At 42.0% G+C, this 23539-nt stretch overlaps 1 protein-coding gene across 1 annotated transcript in view; it reads right to left on the reverse strand.

Annotated features, from left to right (window-relative positions):
• The window catches only part of LOC109913360 (neutrophil cytosol factor 2-like), an 83613-nt gene that overhangs the window by 48123 nt on the left and 11951 nt on the right, over positions 1-23539 (reverse strand). Inside the window, exon 2 of the mRNA XM_048613335.1 lies at positions 3542-3676. Within this exon, the coding sequence (XP_048469292.1) occupies positions 3542-3676 (135 nt within the window). The remainder of the gene's footprint in view (positions 1-3541; positions 3677-23539) is intronic.

The following is a 23539-nucleotide window of genomic DNA, read 5'->3' on the forward strand; positions in this document are numbered from 1 at the left end:
ATTTTGAGTGGAGCTAAGCAAGGCATGGGCAGTAGAGTTTGGTGGGAGTTGCCTACAGAGCACCAAATAGTTGCGATAATATATAGTCTAAATCAGGAAATTAGAGGCACATACATCAAAGGTAATTATGGGAATTTAAATCCAATTAGTACTAATGATGCGGAGGGCTGTGACAAAAGCCTTTTTGTGTATTCGTTTGTGCAGTGTCAGCTAGAAATCTGTGAATGTTGCAATATTCTGGAACATGGTGTTCTAATAATTGCTATATTTAAATGTTCTAAGGTTTCTACATTCAATCTGCCTCACATTTATTTCAGGTGAACTGTTTTGCAATACATCCTTCAAAATCTCCAGGCACGCACTCCAATAGTCAATGGTGACTGTGATGGATTGAACTGATACTGTTGTTATGCCCACTATAATAACTGGTTCTGAATTGAACAAATTAATGACATTTTGGGCTTATTTGTTTCCTGGAAAATACTTCTCAGTTTGGCTTATTGAAATGTTGAGATTCCATCTGAAGGAAGTGTTTGAATGCACGGAACATAGAACATAGAACAGTACAGCACAGTACAGGCCCTTCGGCCCACAAATCAATCTACCCTGCATACCCTAATCTGGTGGAGAGGGAAACAAACAAAAAGGACAAATGACTTCCATTTATTTTCACACACTTGACAGAACAGGCTGATGCAGAGCATTCAGACCAGCACAGAATTCTTCCCTCAGTAAAGAGACCAAACTCCATGTGCTGTTTCACCAACTCTGCATATAACTGAAGGAAAATATCTTTACTTCTGTGCTCAAACCCTCTTGCAATGAACAGCAACATGCCATTTGCCTTCTAAATAGTTTGCTGGTCCTGCATGATAGCTTTCACAGAATTTTGAACAAGGACATCCGGGACTCTGAACATCAACGCTTCCCAGTCTCCCACCATTTAAAAAATGCTCTTCAGTCCATGCTTTTCCTACCTAAGTGAATAACGTTTTTTTTACATTATATTCCATCTGTTATGTTCTTGCCTACTGACTCATACTGTTTAACTCCCCTTGAAGCCTCTTCATATCTTCCTCACAACACATTTATTCCCAACTAGCATTATGTCATCAGAAAATTGGAAAATATTACATTAGTCCCCACATTCAAATCATTGATATAGATTGTGAATAACTGAGACCCAAGCACTGATTCTTGCCCTACCAGTAATGGCCTGCCTGTTTGTTCCTAATTCTGTTTCATGTCCATTAACTAATTCTCCATCTGTGTCAATATATTATCCCCAATCTCATGCACTCTAATTTTGTTTACTAACCTCCTGCTCGAATGATATGGAAGTGTCGGAGTTGGATTGGGGTGGACAAAGTCAGAAGTCACATGACACCAGGTTATAGTCCACAGGATTATTTGAAATCACAAATTTTCAGAACACTGCTCCTTCGTCAGATGAAGTGACTCCAAAAGCTTGTGACTTCCAATAAAACTGTTGGACTATGACCTGGTGCCGTGCGACTTCTGGCTCTTGTGTGAAAGCCTTTTGAAAATCAAAGTACATCACATCCATTAGTATCTCCTTATCTATTTTGCTAGTTATATCCTTTAAAACTCCATACGGTTTATCAGACATGATTTCCCTTACATAAATCTATGTTGACTCTGAACACTTCATACAATTCACTGTACGGGACATGTTGACTGGACAATATTTGAGTGTCTAGTTAACACGTCCCTTTACAGTGAATTCTAGCATATTACCTACCAGTTACGTCAGGCTAACAAGTCTGTAGCTCCCTGTTTTGTTTCTCATGCCTGTCTTAAAGAGGAACATTTGTAACCTCCCAATCAGCAGAATTTTAGAAGGTAGCACCCAAAGCATCCTCTATGTTTTTCAGTTACCTTGCAGCATTCTGGACTTGTCAATCTATGATGGACCATAGAAATGTTATAAGACCAACAGAGGCCATTCAACCCATCATGTCTGTACCAAACGAACAAACCAGCCATCCATTCTAACCCCACATACCAGCACCTGGTCCATAGCCTTGTCTCAATATGTCTCTGCATAGATTTTCTGAGCTGAGAGACATCCTCAGCTCACTGCTATGCTTTCACCAGCATGAGTGAATCAATAAAGACATGATGCTAAACAAGGTCACACTTCAGACTAAATGATAAGGATCATATAGCACTGCTAAAGCAGGGCTCTACATTTAATGCTGCTGAGGACTGTGCAGCCTTGAACAATGGGCTCTTATCTCTTACATACTTTTTTTATTTCAAAAATATACTTTTTCTACAAACATATATAGTCACAAATGCAGTTTGGTTTTGTACAATAACATATCAAGGAAACAAACAAACATTGGAGTATGACTCTATCCAAACAAACCAAGGGCATCTCTTACTTGAAGAAGACTAAATTTACATGCATTTGAGGCACCTGGGGGGTCCGACAACTGAACAGACTCCCATTTAACTTGAACAGGAAGACCTCAGACTGTGCTCTTTCCCCACTTCACCTTGGTGGCAGCTTATCTCTTATATACTCCATCTCTCACATAATCCAAGAGATTTGCATTGCATTTCTCCGACAGGCTGGGTTTGAGAAGGCTGCCAATGTCTGAAGGTAGGTCCTCTCTGTCTTGGTGACTAAGTGGATTGTCTGCCTTTCAGTCCACAGGATATACTATCAGGGTTATACCAAGTAAGAGATACATTAACTCAGATGTGAAGCTGGACACGCTCCACAGTCATAGAAAAGAGAGAAGAGACAGAAACAGAGGTGATGTTTCTGGTGAATTACTTTTCACGAGAACTGAGAAAAGTTAGAAACGTAACAGGTTTTAAGCAAGAGAAAGGAGGAGATTTAATGACATTAGTTGAAGGGTTTAGAGGAAAATAGGAGAGTTTTATTCACGCCAAGAGTGTTGGGGTCTGAAACTGACATGGGGCAGAGATAAAAACACACATATATTCAACCTAACTGGATATAGAACATAGAACAGTACAGCACAGTACAGGCCCTTTGGCCCACGATGTTGTGCCGAACTTTTACCCTAATCCTAAGGTATATCTAAACTCCAACCCTACCTTATACTATCATCCATATGTCTATCTAATAGCCGCTTAAATGCCACTAATGAGGCCGACTCCACTACCCTCTCCGGCAATGCATTCCACGCCCCTACCACTCTCTGAGTAAAGAACCTACCTCTGATGTCTCCCCTGTATCTACTTCCACTCACTTTAAAACTATGCCCCCTCGTAATAGCTACCTCCACCCTAGGAAAAAGTTTCTGACTGTCCACTCTATCTATACCACTGATATATATATACCTCAAAGTCACTACCACGAAGCTCTGCTGCAATTAACGCAGACTTTGACACTGAGCAGTCAACGATAGTCTTTTCCGGACTAGAGATTGTGCTAACAGCAGTTCCCTGTCACAGTACACACTAGGAAGGCATTCACAAGAAGTCACTACTACAGCTCATCTCTGCAAGTCAGTGGGGATTTTTAACAATAGGGCACACTTACTTTTACCATGCTCAGTGCTCTGTCCAGTTCAGTGTTTGTGCCTTTGGCCCTCAATCGTAAAGCATCTTCCAGAGTTTGCTGAGCCTCCAGCCACTGGCCCAGTCTGCTGTACACTGCAGCCAAGTTGTACAGAACCTAGGGAATGATAGCAAGAACAAGAAGTAGCTTGTAATGGGACAATACTTGCACAATAACATGATTCATAGCCTCAGAATTTCTATCTGAACTAAATGCGTGCTTTAAAAAAATACAATCACTGCATTTGGTTGAACTGTTCACAGGGGCAGAGTTTCCTTCCGTGCAGAAAAGAGCAGCGTCACTGGTGATGACAACTTGCTATTACATTGTGGGCTTTTGTAGAATTACATACTATCAAATGGAACAGGGGACGGCCATTCAGTTCATCAAGTGGAGCGTGTATGACATGAGCTGCCAGAGGAAGTGAAGGATGCAGGTACAATTACAACATTTTTGGACAGGTATATGAATAGGAAGGGTTTAAAGGTGTATGGGCCAAATGCTGGCAAATGGGATGAGGTCAGATCAGGATGTCTGATTGGTATGGACGAGTTGGATCGAAGGGTCTGTTCCCATTCTGTATGACTCTGTCCACGTGACAGTTGTGAGTAGCTATCCAATTAAACCCATTTCTCTCATTGCCATGAAAATGTTTTCCCTTTAAATAGTCCAAATTTCTTTTGAAAATTACTATTGTATCTGCTTCAATTGCCTTCCGGTGCACTCCACATCATAAAATTCAGTCTGTGAGAAAATATCTCAGTCATCACCATCCCACCACTCCCCCTCCCCAACCTAGTTCTTTCATCAATCACTGTAAATCAGTGCGCTTTTGTTTACTGACCGATCACTAAAAATCATGTTTGGACACTTCAAAAGGCAAATCATGTCTGTCTAACTTAGAGTTTTTTGGGGAAGTCTTAACCACAGTCAATAGAGAGAAGCCAGAAGTTGTGTTGAATTTGGGCTTCCAAATGGCATTCGATAAGGTACCTCACAAAAGGTTAAGTCATAAGAGCACACAATGTTGGAAGTGGTACGTTAGCATGGATAGAGAATTGGCTAATGGGCAAGAAACAGCCAGTCAAGTTATGTTGGCAACCTGGAACCAGTGGGGTACCACAGGGATCAGTGCTAGGCCCACAACTGGTTACAATATATACTATTACTGTGAAGGATGGAAGCGAATGTACTGTGGTCACATTTGTAGATGACACATAATAGGTAGAAAGGCAAGTTGTGAGAGGGATGCAAACAGTTTGTACGGAAATATTGGTAGGTTACGTGAGTGGACAAAAAGTTGGCAAATAAAAGTACAATGAGGGAAAATATGAAGTTGTTCATTTTGGAAGGGTGAACAAAAGAACAGTATTATTTAAATGGAGAAAAACTGCAGAAAGCTGCAATACAAATGGACTAGGGGGTATGTGTGCATAAAACAGAGAAAGCTAGCACATTGGTGCAGCAGGCAGTCAGGAAGGCTAATTGAATGTTGGTCCTTATTTCAAGGAGCTTGGAGTCTAAGAGTAGGGAAGTCTTCCTGCAACTGTACAAGGTGATGGTGAGATCACAACTGGAGTACCGTGAGCAGTTTTGTTCCTTTAATTTAAGGAAAGATATAATTTCATTGAGACAGTTCAGAGAAGGTTCACGAGAATGATCATAAGAATGATCCCCAGTATGGTCTTAGGAGCAATCATAATCATTGGAGTTTCAATTGAATGAGAGGTGATCTCATTGAAACATATAGGATTTCTAAGAGGCTCGACAGCGTAAATGCTGAGAGGATGTTTCACATCATGGGAGAGTCTAGGACTAGAGGGCATACTCTCAGAATAAAGGGGTGTCAATTTAAGACTGAGATAGAGTCATAGAGCCATACAACATGGAAACAGACCCTTCAGACCAACCAGTTCATGCCGACCATAATCCCAAAACTAAACTAGTCCCACCTGTCTGCACTTGGCCTGTATTCCAGAACATTTCTTTTCACGTACTTATCCAAGTATCTTTTAAATGACGTAACTGTACTCACATCCACCAGTTCCTCTGGAAGTTCATTCCACACACAGACCATTCTCTGTGCAAAAATAAATTGCCCCTCATGTCTTTTCTAACTCTTTCTCTCAGGGTTGAGAGTCTTTGGAACACCTTGCCACATAGAGCTGAGGGGCAGAGTCCTTGTGTATATTTAAGGCTGAGATAGATAGATTCTTGATCAGTAGGGGAACCAGGGTTTATGGGGAAAGGGCAGGAAAGTGGGCATGAAGAATTTTGAATCAGCCATGATCCTATTGAATGGTGCAGCAGCCTTGAGAGACTGATCAGCCTATTCCTGTTCCTACTTCTTACTGTCTTATATGAACATTCACCAACTGGAGTTGCTGTTGCCAGCCCCACTGTATACTTTCACTAATTACTTCAGTGAAACCCTCAATCATGTCTTTTTTTAACCTCTAGATTGGCCTGAGGTCATCCAAAACTCTGCTGCCTGTGTCAATTTTTATCAGCTAAGGCTCCTATCGAACCGGTCACATTATACTATGCTAAAGAAGCTGCATAAAGACAAGTCCTACTGAACAAGCAGCCAGAAAGCTACAATACCCATCTGGGGAAGAGGTGCAAGAGCAACCAAGGAACTCACAATGGAGGAAGGGAATTTAGTTGTCCTGGCCTGTGTTGGAGTTAACAACATAGGAAGAAGTGTACTTGTCCAGGGAATGCAACAACGCTCTGAGTAAATCGCAGATCTGATGATTTTCCAAGAACACTTGCTTCATTACATATGATAACTAGATTCAGTTGTGCCTTTTTTAGAGAAGGCTTGCTGAGCAGCAAGTGCACCTCTGTAAAGATCATATCTTTTTTATTTCCTTTAGTTTTAGACGGTGGACTAAAATAAGGAAGATACTGCTTTAAACCGAAGAGATGGCTCGTTTTGAAGATCATATTCCGTAGAGCACTCTGAGTTGTTTACAGTGCTGATTACCCCTGGAACAGTGAGAATGAAAAGCAGACACCATAGAATTGATGGGTTTTGAACTAAAGGGAATCTCTTCGACAAGAATATCCTGCTTGGTTCCTGACCAGGAGACCATAGTTTGCATGTGTGACTGTTACAGCAGACTGTAAAGAGAAAGCATCAAAACCTTTGTATGTGTGCCTCTCTCACATGTGTGGAGGTACCTGAAAGTCTCAGTAACAGCTAGCTGCCTTTCACTCGCATTTCCCTTCCATACAGAATTTACAGAAAGAATAAAATGCTTTTGAAGATAGTGAATGAAAGGGTATATTCTCAACAGTAAATGAAACACAGCATCGGTGTGCAAACAACTCATCTCATCAGCATATAAAAGGAATTGAAAGCAAGAAAGATAAAAACAACTCATCAAACCCTGTGGTCCAGTCTGGTCTATGAGCTATATTTCTCTGATTTTTTTTTCTTTTTCCACTCTTAATATACATGTATTGTTTGTCTTTCTGTGTCTGTCTGCGTTTGAACAATTGAACAAATGAAAAAGTACAGCACAGGAACAGGCCCTTCGGCCCTCCAAGCCTGTGCTGACCATCATGCCCTAATTAATCTAAAGACAAACCTGCCATTTTTTGATCCGTATCTCTCTATTCCCTCCCTATTCATGTACCCATCTAGGTGCCTCTTAAACGTCTTCAATGTGCCCGCTTCCACCACCTCTTCTGGTAGTGCAATCCTGGTAATTCTGATAGTGTGAAAAACTACCCTCACACATCTCCCTTAAACTTTCCCCCTCTGACCTTGAACTTGTTCCTCCTTGGAAAAACCTCTGACTATCTATGCCTCTCATAATTTTGTAGACCTCTATCAGGTCTCCTCTCAGCCGCCGTCTTTCCAGTGAAACCAATCCTAGTCTTTTTAACATTTCCTCATAGTCAATATCCTGGAGACCAGGCAACATCCTGGTGAACCTTTTCTGTACTCTCTCCAAAGCTTCTACATCCTTCTGGAAGGGAGGAATTTAAGAGATTAAGTAGTACTCTTACAAGTTAACAATTTGGTGTCTGTTAACTCAGCTGGCTGGATGGCTGGTTTTCAATGCAGAATGATATCAACAGCATGTGTTCAATTCCCTTACCGGGCTGAGGGAAGGGCTCTCCTTCTCAACCTCTCCCCTCCCCTATCAGTTTAAAACTACCATCACTAATTTAATGAGAGGGCAGCCCTATAGCTCGGTAAGGCTATTGCAACTTTACCTTTAACAATTCATATTTCCTGATTGCCATTGGCTAAAGACAGTTTGTTCACCATGAAGTTATTTGCTTGTTAGGTACAGAAACCAGAGTTTGTCAGTAAGGTAAATTGGGAACTTTTAATACTTTGACCATGTTTTCATGATTGTGACAACTCCAGGAATAGCAAGGCTTGATTTTCCAAACACCAACAAAGTGAGTTGTGACAATGTTGGGGGCACTTCAGCTGGGATTTTGGAACAAAGGCAATGCAAGATGGGTGTGAAACTGATAAGTTGTAAAGAGATAAAAAGAAAACATCAGGTTTTGAACTATCAAAAATAAAATGGTATTAGAAACTGTTAAAGCCTTCCTGCAAGTGGGAAAGCTGTTTCTGACAAACTCAAAAGAGATCTCAAAGTTTATTAAGTCAAGAAGCAAACTAGAAGTGAAATTGCTTGCCAAGGGTAAGAAGGCAGAAATAATTGAAGGACTAGTATAGTAATTGGGAATTAGAGAAATACAAGTGAGACATCAATTAATACTGAGTTAGGACAGTCTGAGATGGAAAAATAAATTCAAAAGCTGGAGATAGAATCGGAAAACAAAAAACGGGGAATGGAAATAGAACTTTAAAGATTAATGTTTAAGAAAAAGGCAGGAGAAAAGAAATTGAATAAGATGGAACTTGAGATGCAAAGAAGAAAGAGAAAGAAAAATAATTTAAACTCAGCTGATGTAGTTAAAACAAAAGCTGTCAGATGCTGATGCAGACTCTGATGTGAAGAATTTTAGCCATAATCTAAAGTTCAGTAAGAAAATGTTAGTTTTAAAATGTTAGTAAGAAAATGTAAGTTAGTACAGGCCCTACCAAAATTTGAAGAAAAAGCCCAAGTGAAGGCATTCTTTCTATACTGGGTGCATGTGTTAGTCCCTGAAGCATACCGGAAAAAGTTTCAAAATTTAACAAGCAGCCTGGACAAACCAAATAGAATTTAAAAGGGTCAAGCTAAGTAATTTTGACCTATGGATATAAGCATTTGGAGTTGAAACCAAGTATGATGTTCTGTGAGAGACTATTCCCTTAAAAGATTTTAGAAATCCATTATTTTCTGTAAAAAGAACGCATGTTGAAGACCAAAGGGTTACAAACTGCTAAACAATCAGCAGGAATAGCTGACAATTATGAACTAATCCATGAAACTAAACTTCTTTTCTGTCACCACCACAAATCAAGAAGAAGATGGGAGAATGAATCAAAGGCAAGTAGCCAGGGTAAAGAAAGGCCAGCTGGGAACTCCGGTGATGCCCTCTTCAAATCAGAATGGAAAGTGCCAAGGGTGGAGATGAAAATTGAAGGCCTATATGTTCCAAAATTGGGGCACATAGAATCATACTGTCTCGATGAGGCCCTTTGGCTCATTGAGTCTGTACTGGCAAATTTACACTAAATCTACACTAGTCCCACTTTCTAAACCTTGGCCCATAGCCTTGAAATGCTATGACATTTCAACTGCTCATCCAAGCTCTTTTTAAAGATGTGAGGTTATCCACCTCAACTACCTTCCCAGTCAGTGCATTTCTGACTCCATCATCCTCTGGGTGCAAAACTCTTTCCTCAACTAACCTTAAACCTTCTGCCTTTCACTTAAAAGTATGTCCCCCTCGAATAAGGGGAGCAGCTGGTTTCTATCCACTCTGTCCATGACGCTCGATCTTATTTACCTCTATCAGGTCTTCCTTCAACCTTCTCTGCTCCAAATAAAACAACCCCATCTTATCCAACCTCTCTTCATAGCCTAAATCCTTCATTCTAGGCAACATCCTGTTGTACCTCCTCAAGTACAATCACATTTTTCCTAGTATGGAGACCAGAACTTCACACAGTACTCCGGCCATGGCCTAACAAAAGTTCTGTATAGCTCCAACATAACCTCTCTGCTCTTACAGTCTATGCCTCAACTGATAAAGGTAAGTGTCCCCGTATGCCTTCTCAACTACCTTACTAACCTTTCCTGCAACCTTCTGTGGTCAAGCAACTCAACTTGCTTTCAGCGGCGGGTGTGTGGAGAGAATGTGAGCCAGTGTGCAGTCGGGAAGGTAAGGCTTTTCCCTATAAAAACTTATCTTGTGCAGCAGCGGCCTTCTTGCTTTCAGTGACGGGAGTGGAGAGAGCGCGAGCCAGGAAGTGAACTAATATATTCGGGCATTGGCTAAACCCGAAACACTACACGTGTAGTGTCTCCCACCCACCCTCCTCCTCTAACCAAAAAAAAGACTGTGTGGAGGGTCGGAAAGGTAAGGCTTTTTTTTATTCTTCTCAAAATCTAGAGTAGAGGGAATGGAAGCTAGGGCAGTTGCATGCTCCTCTTGCAGGATGTGGGAGGTAAGGGTCACTGCTGGTGTCCCCTCTGACTTCACCTGCGAGAAGTGTACCCAACTCCAGCTCCTCCAAAACCGCGTTAGGGAACTGAAGCTGGAGCTGGATCAACTCCGGATCATTCGGGAGGCTGAGGGGGTGATAGAGAGGAGTTATAAGGTGGTGGTCACACCCAAGGTACAGGAAAATGGTAGCTGGGTGACTGTCAGGAGGGGGATAGGGAATAGGCAGACAGTGCAGGGATCCCCTGTGGCCGTTCCCCTCAATAATAAGTGTACCATTTTGGATACTGTTGGGGGGGACAACCTACCAGGGGAAGGCCATAGCGGACAGGTCTCTGGCTCTGAGCCTGGCCCTGTGGCACAGAAGGGAAGGGGGGAGAATAGGAGAGCAATTGTAGTGGGGGATTCCATCGTAAGAAGTACAGACAGGCAGTTCTGTGAACATGAACGAGATGAGTGGATGGTATGTTGCCTCCCGGGTGCCAGGGTCCGTGATGTCTCGGATCGTATCTTCAATATCCTTAAGGGGGAGGGTCAGCAACCAGCAGTCATGGTACACATCGGTACCAATTACATAGGAAGAAAAAGGACAGAGAATATGAAAAACGAGTACAGGGAGTTAGGTTGGAAGCTGAAGTCCAGGACAAACAGGGTAGTTATCTCTGGATTACTACCAGTGCCACGTGATAACGAGGTAAGAAATAGGGAGAGAGTGCAGCTAAACACATGGCTACAGGGCTGGTGTAGGAGGGAGGACTTCCATTATGTGGATAATTGGAGCACATTCCGGGGAAGGTGGGACCTGTACAGTAAGGACGGGTTGCACCTGAACCGGAAAGGCACAAATATCCTGGGAGGGAGGTTTGCTCAAGCTATACAGGATGGTTTAAACTAGACTGGCAGGGGGTGGGGAACCGGATTTGTAATTCAGAGAATGAGGTATTCAACCTTCCAATAGACACAACAGAGAGGGAGGTGGTTAATAAAGAAATGCGGTCGATGGAGCATAATTATGGACACAGGGATGGTTTGAAATGTGTATACTTCAATGCTAGAAATAAGGCGGATGAACTTAGAGCATGGGTCAGTACTTGGAACTACGATGTTGTGGCCATTACAGAAACTTGGGTGATTCAGGGATGGGAATCGTTGGTGGAAGTTCCGGGATTTAGATGCTTTAAAAGAAATAGGGAGGGTGGTAAAAGAGGCAGGGGAGTGGCATTGCTAGTCAGGGCTAGTACAGCAGCTACTGAAAGGCATTTCGAGAATGATATGTACACAGAGTCAGAGTTAACGTTTCGGGTCCGGTGACCCTTCCTCAGAACTGGGTCACTGGACCCAAAACATTAACTCTGTTTTCTCCTCCACAGATGCTGCCAGACCTGCTGAGCTTTTCCAGCAACTTTGTTTTTGTTCCCGATTTACAGCATCCGCAGTTCTTTTGCTTTTTGTCGACAGAGTCAATTTGGATTGAGGCCAGGAAGAAGAAACAAGCAGTCACTTTGTTGGGGTTTTTTTACAGACCCCCTAACAGTTGCAGAGAAGTGGAGGAGCAGATTGGGAGGCAGATATTGGAAAGATGCAGAAGTCACAGGGTTGTAGTCATGGGTGACTTCAACTTTCCAAATATTGATTGGAAACTTTTTAGTTGTAATAGTTTAGATGGAGCGGATTTTGTCCAGTGCGTTCAGGAAGGATTCCTGAAACAGTATGTCAATAGACCAACACGAGGAGAGGCCACTTTGGATTTGGTGCTCGGCAATGAACTGGGCCAAGTGTTAGACCTGTTGGTAGGAGAGCATTTTGGTGGTAGCGATCATAAAGCAGTTACTTTTACAAGAGTCATGGAAAAGGATAGGTACATACAGCAGGGTAAGGTTTATAATTGGGGCAAGAGTAATTATAATTCTGTTAGGCAAGAACTGGGTAACATAACATGGGAACAGATGCTGTCAGGGAAGAGCACTATAGAAATGTGGAGATTGTTTAAGGAACGCATACTGCATGTGATCGATATGTTTGTCCCTAGCAGACAGGGAAGATGCGGTCGAGTGAGGGAGCCTTGGCTCTCAAGAGAGGACGAATGACTAGTTAAGAGGAAGAAGAATGCTTATATGAGGTTTAGGAAACAAGGATCGGAAAAGGCTCTCGAGGGATACAAGTTAGCCAGGAAGGAGCTGAAGAAAGGGCTTAGGAGAGCTATAAGGGGTCATGAGAAAACCTTGGCAGATAGGATCAAGGAAAACTCCAAGGCTTTTTACACGTATGTGAGGAATAAGAGAATGACCAGAGAAAGGGTAGGGCCGATCAAGGAGTGTAAAGGGAATTTGTGCACGGAGCCTAAAGAGATAGGAGAGGTGCTTAATGAATACTTTTCTTCAGTATTCACAACCGAGAGGGACCTAGTTGTCGAGGGGGACAGTGTGAAACAGGCTGGTAGGCTAGAGGAGGTCGATGTTAGTAAGGAAGATGTACTAGAAATTTTGAGGAACTTGAAGATAGATAAGTCCCCCAGGCCTGATGGGATTTATCCAAGGATTCTATGGGAAGCGAGGGAAGAGATCGCAGGGCCTTTGGCGATGATCTTTTTGTCCTCACTGTCCAAGGGTATAGTGCTGGAAGATTGGAGAGAGGCAAATGTCATTCCCTTGTTCAAAAAAGGGAATAGGAATGTCCCCAGAAATTACAGGCCAGTTAGTCTTACTTCAGTGGTGGGCAAATTATTGGAAAGGGCTCTGAGAGATAGGATTTATGATCACTTGGATAGGCACAGTTTGATTTGTGATAGTCAGCATTGATTTGTGAGGGGTAGATCATGCCTCACAAACCTTACTGAATTCTTTGAAGAGTCACATGGATAAAGGTAGAGCAGTGGATGTGGTATACATGGATTTAAGTAAGATTCCCCATGGTAGGCTCATGCAGAAAGTAAGGAGGCATGGGATAGGGGGAAATGTGGCAGATTGCATTCAGAATTGGCTGACTCTTAGAAGGCAAAGGGTGGTAGTGGGCAGAAAAGTGTACCACAAGGATCTGTTCTGGGTCTTCTTCTATTTGTGATTTTTGTAAATGATTTGGATGTAGGAGTGGAAGGGTGGATTAGTAAGTTCGCGGACGATACAAAGGTTTGTCGAGTTGTGGATAGTGCGGAGGGCTGTTCTAGGTTACAAAGGGACATTGATAGGATGCAGAGCTGGGCTGAGAAGTTGCAGATGGAGTTTAACCCTGAAAAGTGTGAGGTGATTCATTTTGGAAGGACAAACTTGAAAGCAGAACACAGGGTTAACGGAAAGATTCTTGGCAGTGTGGAGGAGTAGAGGGATCTTGGGGTTCATGTCCACAGTTCCCTGAAAGCTGCCATCCAGGTGGATAACGTTGTTAAGAAGGCGTATGGTGTGTTCGCTTTCATTAAAAGAGGGATTGAGTTCAAGAGCCGTGAAGTTATGCTCCAGCTATACAAAACCCTGGTTCGGCCACATCTAGAGTGTAGTGTCCAGTTCTGGTCGCCTCATTACAGGAAAGATGTGGAAGCGTTGGAAAAGGTGCAGAGGTGATTTACCAGGATGTTGCCACGAATGGAGGGAAGGTCTTACGAGGAAAGTTTGAGAGAGCCAGGGCTTTTCTCTTTAGAACAACGAAGGATGAGAGGTGATTTGATATAGGTGTACAAAATGAATAGAGGTATAGATAGAGTGGATAGCCAGAGACTTTTTCCTAAGGTGGAGGTAGCTATTACGAGGGGGCATATTTTTAAAGTGAGTGGAGGTAGATATAGGGGAGACGTCAGAGGTAGGTTCTTTACTCAGAGAGTGGTAGGGGTGTGGAATGCATTGCCGGAGAGGGTAGTGGAGTCGGCCTCATTAGGTGCATTTAAACGGCTATTAGATAGGCATATGGATGATAGTATAAGGTAGGGGTGGAGGTTAGACAGACCTTAGGTTTAGGGTAAAAGTACGGCACAACATCATGGGCCGAAGGGCCTGTACTGTGCTGTGCTGTTCTATGTTCTATGTTTCCTCTGTTCCTTTGAGCTTCCTAATTTGCTACCGTTCATCGAGTATTCCTTTGTTTTGATACTTCTTCCAAAATATATCACCTTACATTTCACAGGGTTAAAGCCCATCTGCCACTGATCTGCCCAACTGGCCAATCTGTTTATATCCTCCTGTAACCTAAGACCTTCCTCCTCACTGTTAACCACCCAGCCAATCTTCATGGCATCTGCAAATTTACTTGTCATCACCGCTACCCACCCCCATATTTTGCTCGACATCATTCATAAATATCAGCACTGATCGCTGTGATACATCACTCCAGTCACATAAATAGCCTTCTACCACAGCTCTATGTTTCCTGCCACTAACGCAATTTTGGATCCAGTTTGCCAAGGATCCCATGAGCTTTTATATTCTTTATCACATGTCCCATCTTTGTTCGGAATGCTGGAACTGTTACAAAGCAGTGGTCAACACCTCTCTGATATTTAAAACCAAAACATCTGGAGAAACTCACCTCGCCTTGTATTCTGTTAAAGGAAGTGTGAAAAGTGGTATAATCTGCCTCTCATCTCCAATCTGTTATAAAGGAGTGGTTAAATGAAAGAAATCCCTGATATTCACTTCATAAGTAACAAATAAAAATTTATCTAACTAACTCTAACAGTGAACAAATTAACAGACCAATTCTGCCCTTAACTAATAACTATTCCCGAATAAAACAAAATTCCAATGGTATGCTGTTCTAATGGACACATGTCCCACTTATATAAACCAAATTAATTAAAAATATTAAAGCTTAATCTTTCAAAATTACAGTCAGGATAAATCTTCTGGGATGCTCTTTGCCTTCTCCTCTGTTCTCCAGTCAGGAACACCTTCCTCTGGTGAATTCTTGTGTCAGGAATATTAGCTAAGAGTGCCGTAGTACTTTTATTTCAATGGTGCTGACTCTGAGATCTTAGAGATTTCTGTGAGAGATTTTCTCTTTCTTTAGAGCCTATGGCTGTTGAGAGCTGTTCTCTTAACAGAAGGCAGTTTGCTCTCACCCCGATTTTCAGATGTCCTCTTCATTTATACCCTTGATGACCTATTAATTTCTTATTTCAGATTGGTCTGAAGTTGCCAAAACCATCAGATTAAAATTTAATTGGTCTTTAGTATCTAGGGCCTGAAAAATCCCGAAAATCGTAGCACTTCCTTCTTTGAGAATGGTCTTGGAAATTCCTCGATGGCCTTCATCTTTACGTTCCTTGGTGTCGTCCTTCCATGTCCGGAGTTACAGCCCAAGAACATTACTTCCGCCTTCACAAATTCTTTCTTTGCCAAATTTAGACCAATCTTACCTCCCGAAATCACCCAAAGAGCTCTGCCAAATGCGCCACAAATGGCTAAAGATCACTAAGTCATCTATATAGACAGCACAAAGTAGCCAATCCTATCACAACTCTGTTCATAAGTCTTTGAAAAGTGGCTTGTGCATTTTTCATTCCAAAGGGCATTACTTTAAATTGATACAGCGCATTTGGGGTTACAAATGCAGAAATTTCTTTCGCGTTGTCCGACAAAGGTACTTGCTAGTGACCATGAAGCAAGTCCAACTTAGTGATATAAGTGGTTTGTCCAACTTTACCCACACAGTCCTCCAGCCTTGGAATTGGGTATGAGTCTGATTCAGTCACAGCGTTCACCTTCTGATAATCTACACAGAAACGTTGAGTACTATCAGGTTTGGGAACCAACACAATCGGTCAACTCCACTCCATTTGACTCGGCTCGATGATGTCTTCTTGGAGCATCACTTCCTTCTGTATCTGTGCGGCTTTGAGAGGATTAAGCCTGCAGGGGTGCTGTTTTATCAGAATAGCATTCCCTAAGTCAACCTTATGTACTATAGTATTACTCCTCCCTATTCTATTTCTACATATGTCCTCACAGTGCTACAATAAGCCTTTCAATTCAGATCTCTGTTCCTGATACAGACAGCTCACTGTCTTATCCCATTCTTTAAGGACTTCCTCATTATTTAATTTATTGTGAGGTGCATCAAAATTTAAATCATCTGGAATTGATTCCTCACGTTAAGTGGCAGTAACTAATACCTGTTTTTCCGGTTCACTTTCCCTGTCATAGTGAGGTTTCAGCATGTTCACATGACATACATTCTTATCTGGCATCTTTACCAGGTAATTCACCAGACTTAACTTCTTCTCAGTCTAATAGGTACCACTAAACCTTGCTTTGTAGAGATCTCCTGCTACTGGTAACAATACCAACACTTGATCCCCATCGGCAAATGTACGAATTTTAGATTCTTTATCTGCTTCCTGCTTCATTAGATATGGGCACCTTCAAATGTTGTCTAGCTAATTCACTTACTCTGTTCAATCTTTCTCTCACCTCAGATACATAATCCAACCATGAGATCTCTGACTTTGGACCTATCAACTTTTCCTTAATTAATTTTAAAGACCCTCTTACTTCGTGTCCAAATATCAATCCAAATGGAGTAAACTGAGTCGATTCATTTGGAGCATCTCTAATAGCAAATAATATAAATGGAATACCTTTATCCCAAACATTTGGGTTATACTGTCAATAAGCCCTTAGCATGGTCTTTAGGGTCTGATGCCACCTTTCCAATGCTGCCTGGGATTCAGGATGGTACACATTTAATTTAAAGTGTTTGATGCTTAAACTATCCATAACTTATTAAACAATTTGGCGGGAAACTTGGACCCTTGATCAGATTGAATCTCCCTGGGTAGTCTATAATGGGTAAAGAAAGCAAGCAACTCCTCCACAACCTTTTTTGCATTCACATTTCATAATGGAATTGCCTCCGGAAACCTGGTAGACACATCCATTATGGTTAGCAAATACTGGTTCCCACTTTTGGTTTTAGGGATTTTACACAATCAATCCTAAGCCATGTGAAAGGTTCTTCAAATGCAGGAACTGGCATCAAAGGCACTGGTTTTATCACTGCCTGTGGCTTTCCTCCCATGACACGTATGACAGCTACGGCAAAATTCAACATCATCTTTATATGATCTAGGCCAACAGAAATGCCTTTGAATTTTAGCCTGAGTCTTCCTTCTCCTAGATGACCTCCTACAGGTAATTTGTGTGCTATCTGCTTCATGCCTGTATGTTACCGGCAACACAATCTGGTGAACATCCACCCATTTCTCCTCTGCACAAATCTGCCAAGCTCCCGATTTCCACCTTAGGATTCTATCCTTAAGGTAATAACACTCTGGAATACATTGTGATTCCTTTCCGAGTAAGCTTTATGATGTAAATCTTTTATTGTTTCATCTTTTTGTTGTAAGTCCATTAATCTTTCATAACTAAACACCTCTGCCTGATCCTCTACCTGTTCAGGTGTTTCCTTTATTATTTCATCAAACAGGGTGTCAGCTAACTGGACTTCAACTCTTTCGTCTGTCTTTTGTTTCACCTTCTCGCTGTAACTTATGACTGTGGAATCTTATCACCGCACAGTCCGGAAAAATTCCAGGGTATTTTTCTTTTAACACCTCAGTTCCCTAGTTTTCTTTCAGCTTCTCCACTATGAGGGGCGTCACTCCCATCTTTGATCCTGCCAGGTCGTTTCCAAGAACAAACTGTATTCTCGGAATAGAAACTCTTTCAATCACTCCCATTGTCACCTCCCCAGTCTTGATTGGACTTTGCAGCCTTATCTTACACAGGGGAACGATAAATCTCTCTCCATTTATTCCGCAGATTATCACTCTCTCCGGTAACATTTCAGAAGGAGTGCAGATAATTTCATCTCTTACTATTAGAGAGTGACCAGCTCCCGTATGTCTCAATAGTGTAACTTCTTTACCTTCTCCCCCGTTCTACCTGAGTAAACCTTACCCACAGAGGTGAAGTCTCTGAAGAGATTGGACACCATCTTCCTTCCCAGCCTGTGACTAGGCTGTGCTTCACTACCTCAACTAATCCCACTGGTTTAGCCTCTTTTACCACATCCTTTCTCACAGTGCCTTTCTTAATCCACCAGCATGGCTTTACGCATGGGAGATAACACCTCACAAATTTGTTAGAGTTCTTTGATGAAGTGACCAGGAAGGTTGAGGAGGGCAGGGTGGTAGATTTAGTCAATATGGATTTCAGTAAGGCCTTTAATAAGGTTCCACATGGTAAGCTGCTCTGGAAGGTTAGATCACATGGAATCCAGGGAGAGCTGGAAAATTGGATACACAATTGGCTCGATTGTAGGAACCAGAGAGTTATGCTTGTCGGATTGGAGGCTTGTGACTATGGTTGTGCCTCAGGGGTCAGTGCTGGGCCGATTACTGTTTGTTGTCTGTATCAATGATTTGGATGAGAATGTACAAGGCATGATTAGTAAGTTTGCAGATGACACTAAAATAAGCAGTATCGTGGACAGTGATGAAGATTTCTAAGGTTCTTGAGTAGATTTGTAGCTCAGGTTGTGGATGCTGTGGTTGGTTGGCTCGCCGAGCTGGTTCGTTAGTTTGCAGACATTTCATTACCCTGCTGGGTTCAGCCTCTGATGAAGCACTGTTGTGTTTTCCGCTTGGTATTTAACCAATTCCAATGGACCTCAGAGTTTAAACACCAGGTGGGAAAACACAAGAGTGTTTCATCGGAGGCTGCACTGATGATGTTACCCAGCAGGGTAATGTAACGCCTGCTAACTAATGAACCAGCTCGGTGAGCCAACCGACCACAGTGAGGAAGGTTGTTAGAAATTGCTGCAAGATCTTGATCAGCTGGAGAAATAGGCCAAGAAACTGCAAATAGAGTTTAATATAGTTAAGTGTGAGGTGTTGCACTTTGGAAATTCAAATCAAGGTAGGAGTTTCATGGTGTATGGTAGAGCCTTAAGGAATGTAGTGGAACAGAGGGACCTTGGAGTTCAGGTGCACGCTTCTCTGAAAGTGGAGCCACTGGTAGACAGGGCAGTGAAGAAGGCTTTTGGTACACTGGCCTTCATCAGTCAGGACACTGAGTGTAGAATTTGGGAAGTTATGATGCAGTTGTACAGGATGTTGTTGAGGCCGCACTTGGAGTATTGTGTTCAGTTTTGGTCACCTTGCTGTAGGAAGGATGTTACTAAACTGGAAAGATTGCAGAAGAAATTTACAAGGATGTTACCAGGACACAAGGGACTGACTTATAGGGAGAGGTGGGACAAACTAGGACTTTTTTCTTTTGAGTGTAGGAGACTGAGGGGGATGTCTTATAGTTGTGTAAGATCATGAGAGACATGGATGGGGTGAATGCACTCTGTCTTTTTCCCAAGGCTGGGGAATCGAGGAGTAGAGTGCATCAGTTTAAGGTAAAAGGGGAAAGAATACGTGGGAACCTAACGGGTAAATTTTTTTTACACAGAGGGTGGTACGCATATGGACTCAGCTGCCAAAAGAAGTGGTTGAAGCAGGTACATTAGCAACATTTAAAAGGCATTTGGACATATACATGGATAGGAAAGGTTTAGAAGGATATGGGCCAAGTGCAGGGAAATGGGGTTAATGTGAATGGACATTTTGGTCGGCATGGACCAGTTTGGGCTGAAGGGCCTGTCTCCGTGCTGTAGGACTCTGTGACACTGTGACTTTGTGTGTGTCCCTCTATTACAGTGGAAACACCTGAGGCATTTCGCCTCTTTTTCACCGTCTTGGGTTTCTTTTTTTCACATGTGGTAAACTGTTCCCAGTGTGATCTACTTCTTGTTTTTCATTGAAGGATCTCCCTTTTACCCAATTTGTATCCCTCATGGAATGAAATTGCTGTCGGAGGCTAGATTTCGTGTTAGGCGCTTATGCATATTCATCTTCCATCTCTGCAGCTCTTCTTGCTGTTTTAACTTTCTGTTCCTCAACATGAGTTCCTGTCATTTCTGGAAGTGAATTTTTAAACTCCTCCAGCAGAATAATCTCTCTAAGAGCCTCATATGTATTTTCTATCTTTAATGCTCTCACCCATCGATCAAAGTTCATTCTTTCTAATTCGACACAAGTCTAACGTGGTTCCTTCTTTATGTTTCTGAACCGTTGTCTATATGCTTCTGGTACCAATTCATAGGCACTCAAAATAGTCTATTTTACTTCTTCATAATCTCTTGACACCTCCTCTGACAGTGCTGCAAACACCTCACTAGCCCTGCCTACCAACTTGGTCTGAATTGACATTAACCACATATCCTCTGGACAGTTCATCTGTTTAGCCAATTTCTCAAAGGAAATGAAAAAGGCTTCTACATCTTTTTCATCAGATTTTAGTAATGTTTTGACATGTTTGTATATACCCCTGCCAGGCCGTTGGCTACGATGAGTTTGCACATCCTCACTTCTATTTTGTACTTTTCCTTCTGCCATTTGAAGCCTTTACGCTTCAAGTTCCAACTTCATCTTTTCCAACTTGAACATTCTTTCTTCTCTCTCTTTTTCCTTTTCTAACTCCAATTGTCTTATTTACAATTTTGTTTTTTCTCACTCCACTACATTTGCCTGTTTCTCTGAAATGCCTAAAACTTGACTAACTCCTTTACAATTTTAGCTTTCCTCTTATCTCTAGTTAAACCCAATTCTAGCCTGTTTGCAATGTCTAAAAGTATATTCTTCCTCGGTCTTTCTAAACTTTCTTGGCAAATTTGGGAAGCATTTTCAAACCCCAGCACCTCTTTAGCAATGTTAACAGCCATTTCTGCCACTTTTGATTTAATCAACCACAAGTAACCGAAATTAAACAGATTTTCCACCTCTCATCTCAGTTTTACTTAAAGATCTAGGACACTAATCCCCAACTCTGTTTAAATCTTTCCAAATCCGTTCAGATCCCGTACGCGAACCAGCCAGATCCCAGACTCGAGCTGCCAATCTGTTATGAAGGAGTGGTCGACACCTCTCAACTAAAACTGAAATACCCAGAGAAGCTCGCCTCGCAATCTGTTAAAGGAAGTGTGAAAAGTGGTATAATCGTCCTCTCATCTCCAATCTGTTATAAAGGAGTGGTTAAATGAAAGAAATCCCTGATACTCACTTTATAAACAACAATTAAAAATTTATTTAGAGCTCTAACAGTGAACAAATTAAAAGAACAATTCTCCCCTTAACTATTAACTATTCCCAAATAAAACAAAATTCTAATGGTATGCTGCTCTAATACATACACGGCCCACTTATATAAACCAAATTAATAAAAAAAAAGCTTAATCTCTCAAAATTACAGCCAAGGTAAGTCTTCCAGAACGTTCTTTGCCTTCTCCGCTGTCCTCCAGTCAGCGATGCCTTCGTCTGTCAAATTCTTGTGTCAGAAATATTAGCTAAGAGTGCCGTAGTACCTTTATTGAGATGGTACTAATTATGAGGTCTTAGAGATTTTAGTGAGAGCCAGTGATCTTCTCTTTCTTTAGAGCCTATGGCTGTTGAGAACTGTTGTCTTAACAGATGGCAGTTTTCTCTCACCTCGATTTTCAAATGCCCTCTTCTTTTATACCCTTGATGACCTATTAATTTCTTACAATAGGATTGGTCTGAGGTTGTCAAAACCATCAGGTTTAAATTTAAACCAGCCTGGTTTAAATTAATTGGCTAAATTCAAAAATCATGTCTTGGTAAAAATCCTGCTTTGACTGCCAACAGTATAGCCTTTTGATACAATGATTCAACTTCAACAACTCTCTGTGCATCTGTCCTGCCTGCAGACATATTGTTTTAATCTCCAAGCCTAAAAAAAAACACATCTTTTGGGAGGACCACGCACTTTTCCCCCCTATCATTTTACAAACAAATTCTAATGTCCTGCTTTCCAATCCATAAGTACAATACCAATTTTGCAACAGAAGTCACAAAAGAAGCCCATGGGATTTATCGGAATTCATAAGAATGAGGCCACATGGGGAACTCAAAAAGAAAATGCTATGGATCAAATTGTAGCTTTAATTATAAACAGTGAAGTGAAAGTAAAAACTGCTGAGAGTGCAACTGAGGTGAAAACAGTAGATGGGAGATACAGAGGGGTTTTTGCCAAAATGGAAGATAACTCCTTTTTTTTTCATCAATGCAACTAAACCCATAATTATACTAAGGAACACATGAGCTACTCAGTTGTGCTGGAGACAAACTTAGTTTTCCGTCCAGAAAGTTCATTAAATACCAAAGTGTTCGTAGATGTGCTAAGTGAAAAGTGCATCCCGATTCCATTGCACAAAGTCCAATTGGAGTATCATTTATTATTCCAAGGAATGACGGTATAAGCAGTTAAGTAGGGGGAGGCAATGGCCTTGTGGTATTATCGCTGGACTGTTAATCCAGAGACTCAGATCATGTTCTAGGGACCCAAGTTTGAATCCCACAGATGGTGGAATTTAAATTTAATAAAAAAGAAATCTGGAATTAAGATTCTAATGATGACCATGAATCAATTTTCGATTGTCAGGAAAAGCCCATCTGGTTCACTAATGTCCACTAGGGAAGGAAGCTGCCATCCTTACCTCGCCTGGATTACAAGTGACTCCAGACCAGCAGCAATGTGGTTGACACTTAACTGCCCTCTGGACAAGAAGAGAACAACAACCGACTACCCTTCCTGGACATAATGATAGAACGCAAAAACAATGGGGAACTCCAGACCAGCGTATATAGAAAGACCACACATATGGACCACACACTCAATTACACTAGCAACCAGCCCAACACCTACAGACGGAGCTGCATCAGGACACCATTTAAATGAGCTACAACACATTGCAGCAACCTGGAACTATGCAGAGCGTAACAGGAGCACCTGTTTCCACACTGTAGGGATTCTACGATCTAAAGTATATTAGGGCGGCACGGTGGCTCCGTGGTTAGCACTGCTGCCTCACAGTGCCAGGGACCTGGGTTCGATTCCACTGCCGGGCAACTGTCTGTGTGGAGTTTGCACATTCTCCCTGTGTCTGCGTGGATTTCCTCTGGGTGTTCCGGTTTCCTCCCACAGTCCAAAAGATGTGCAGCCTAGGTGCACTGGCCATGCTAAATTGCCTGTAGTGTTCAGGGATGTGGAGATTAGGTGGGTTATAGGGGGATGGGGCAGTGTAGACTTGTTGGGCCGAAGGGCCTGTTTCCACACTGTAGGGATTCTATGATTCTATATGGAGTCTTCAAAGAAAATGGATACTCGAAAGGCACAATCCGCCGTTACCTCCGTGACAGACCAGAAGAAGAAGACACAACACGACCAGATTCACTAATCACCCTACTGTACATCAGCGACATATCAGAGATGACCACAAGATTACTCAGACCCCTAGGTATTAGAGTAGCCCACAAACCAACAACCAGCCTATGACAGCTACTGACAAACGTAAAGGATCCCATACTCAAAACCAGCAAAACTGGGGTAATATACAAAA

Source organism: Rhincodon typus, chromosome 28, assembly GCF_021869965.1.
Source record: "Rhincodon typus isolate 14 chromosome 28, sRhiTyp1.1, whole genome shotgun sequence".
NCBI lineage: Eukaryota > Metazoa > Chordata > Chondrichthyes > Orectolobiformes > Rhincodontidae > Rhincodon > Rhincodon typus.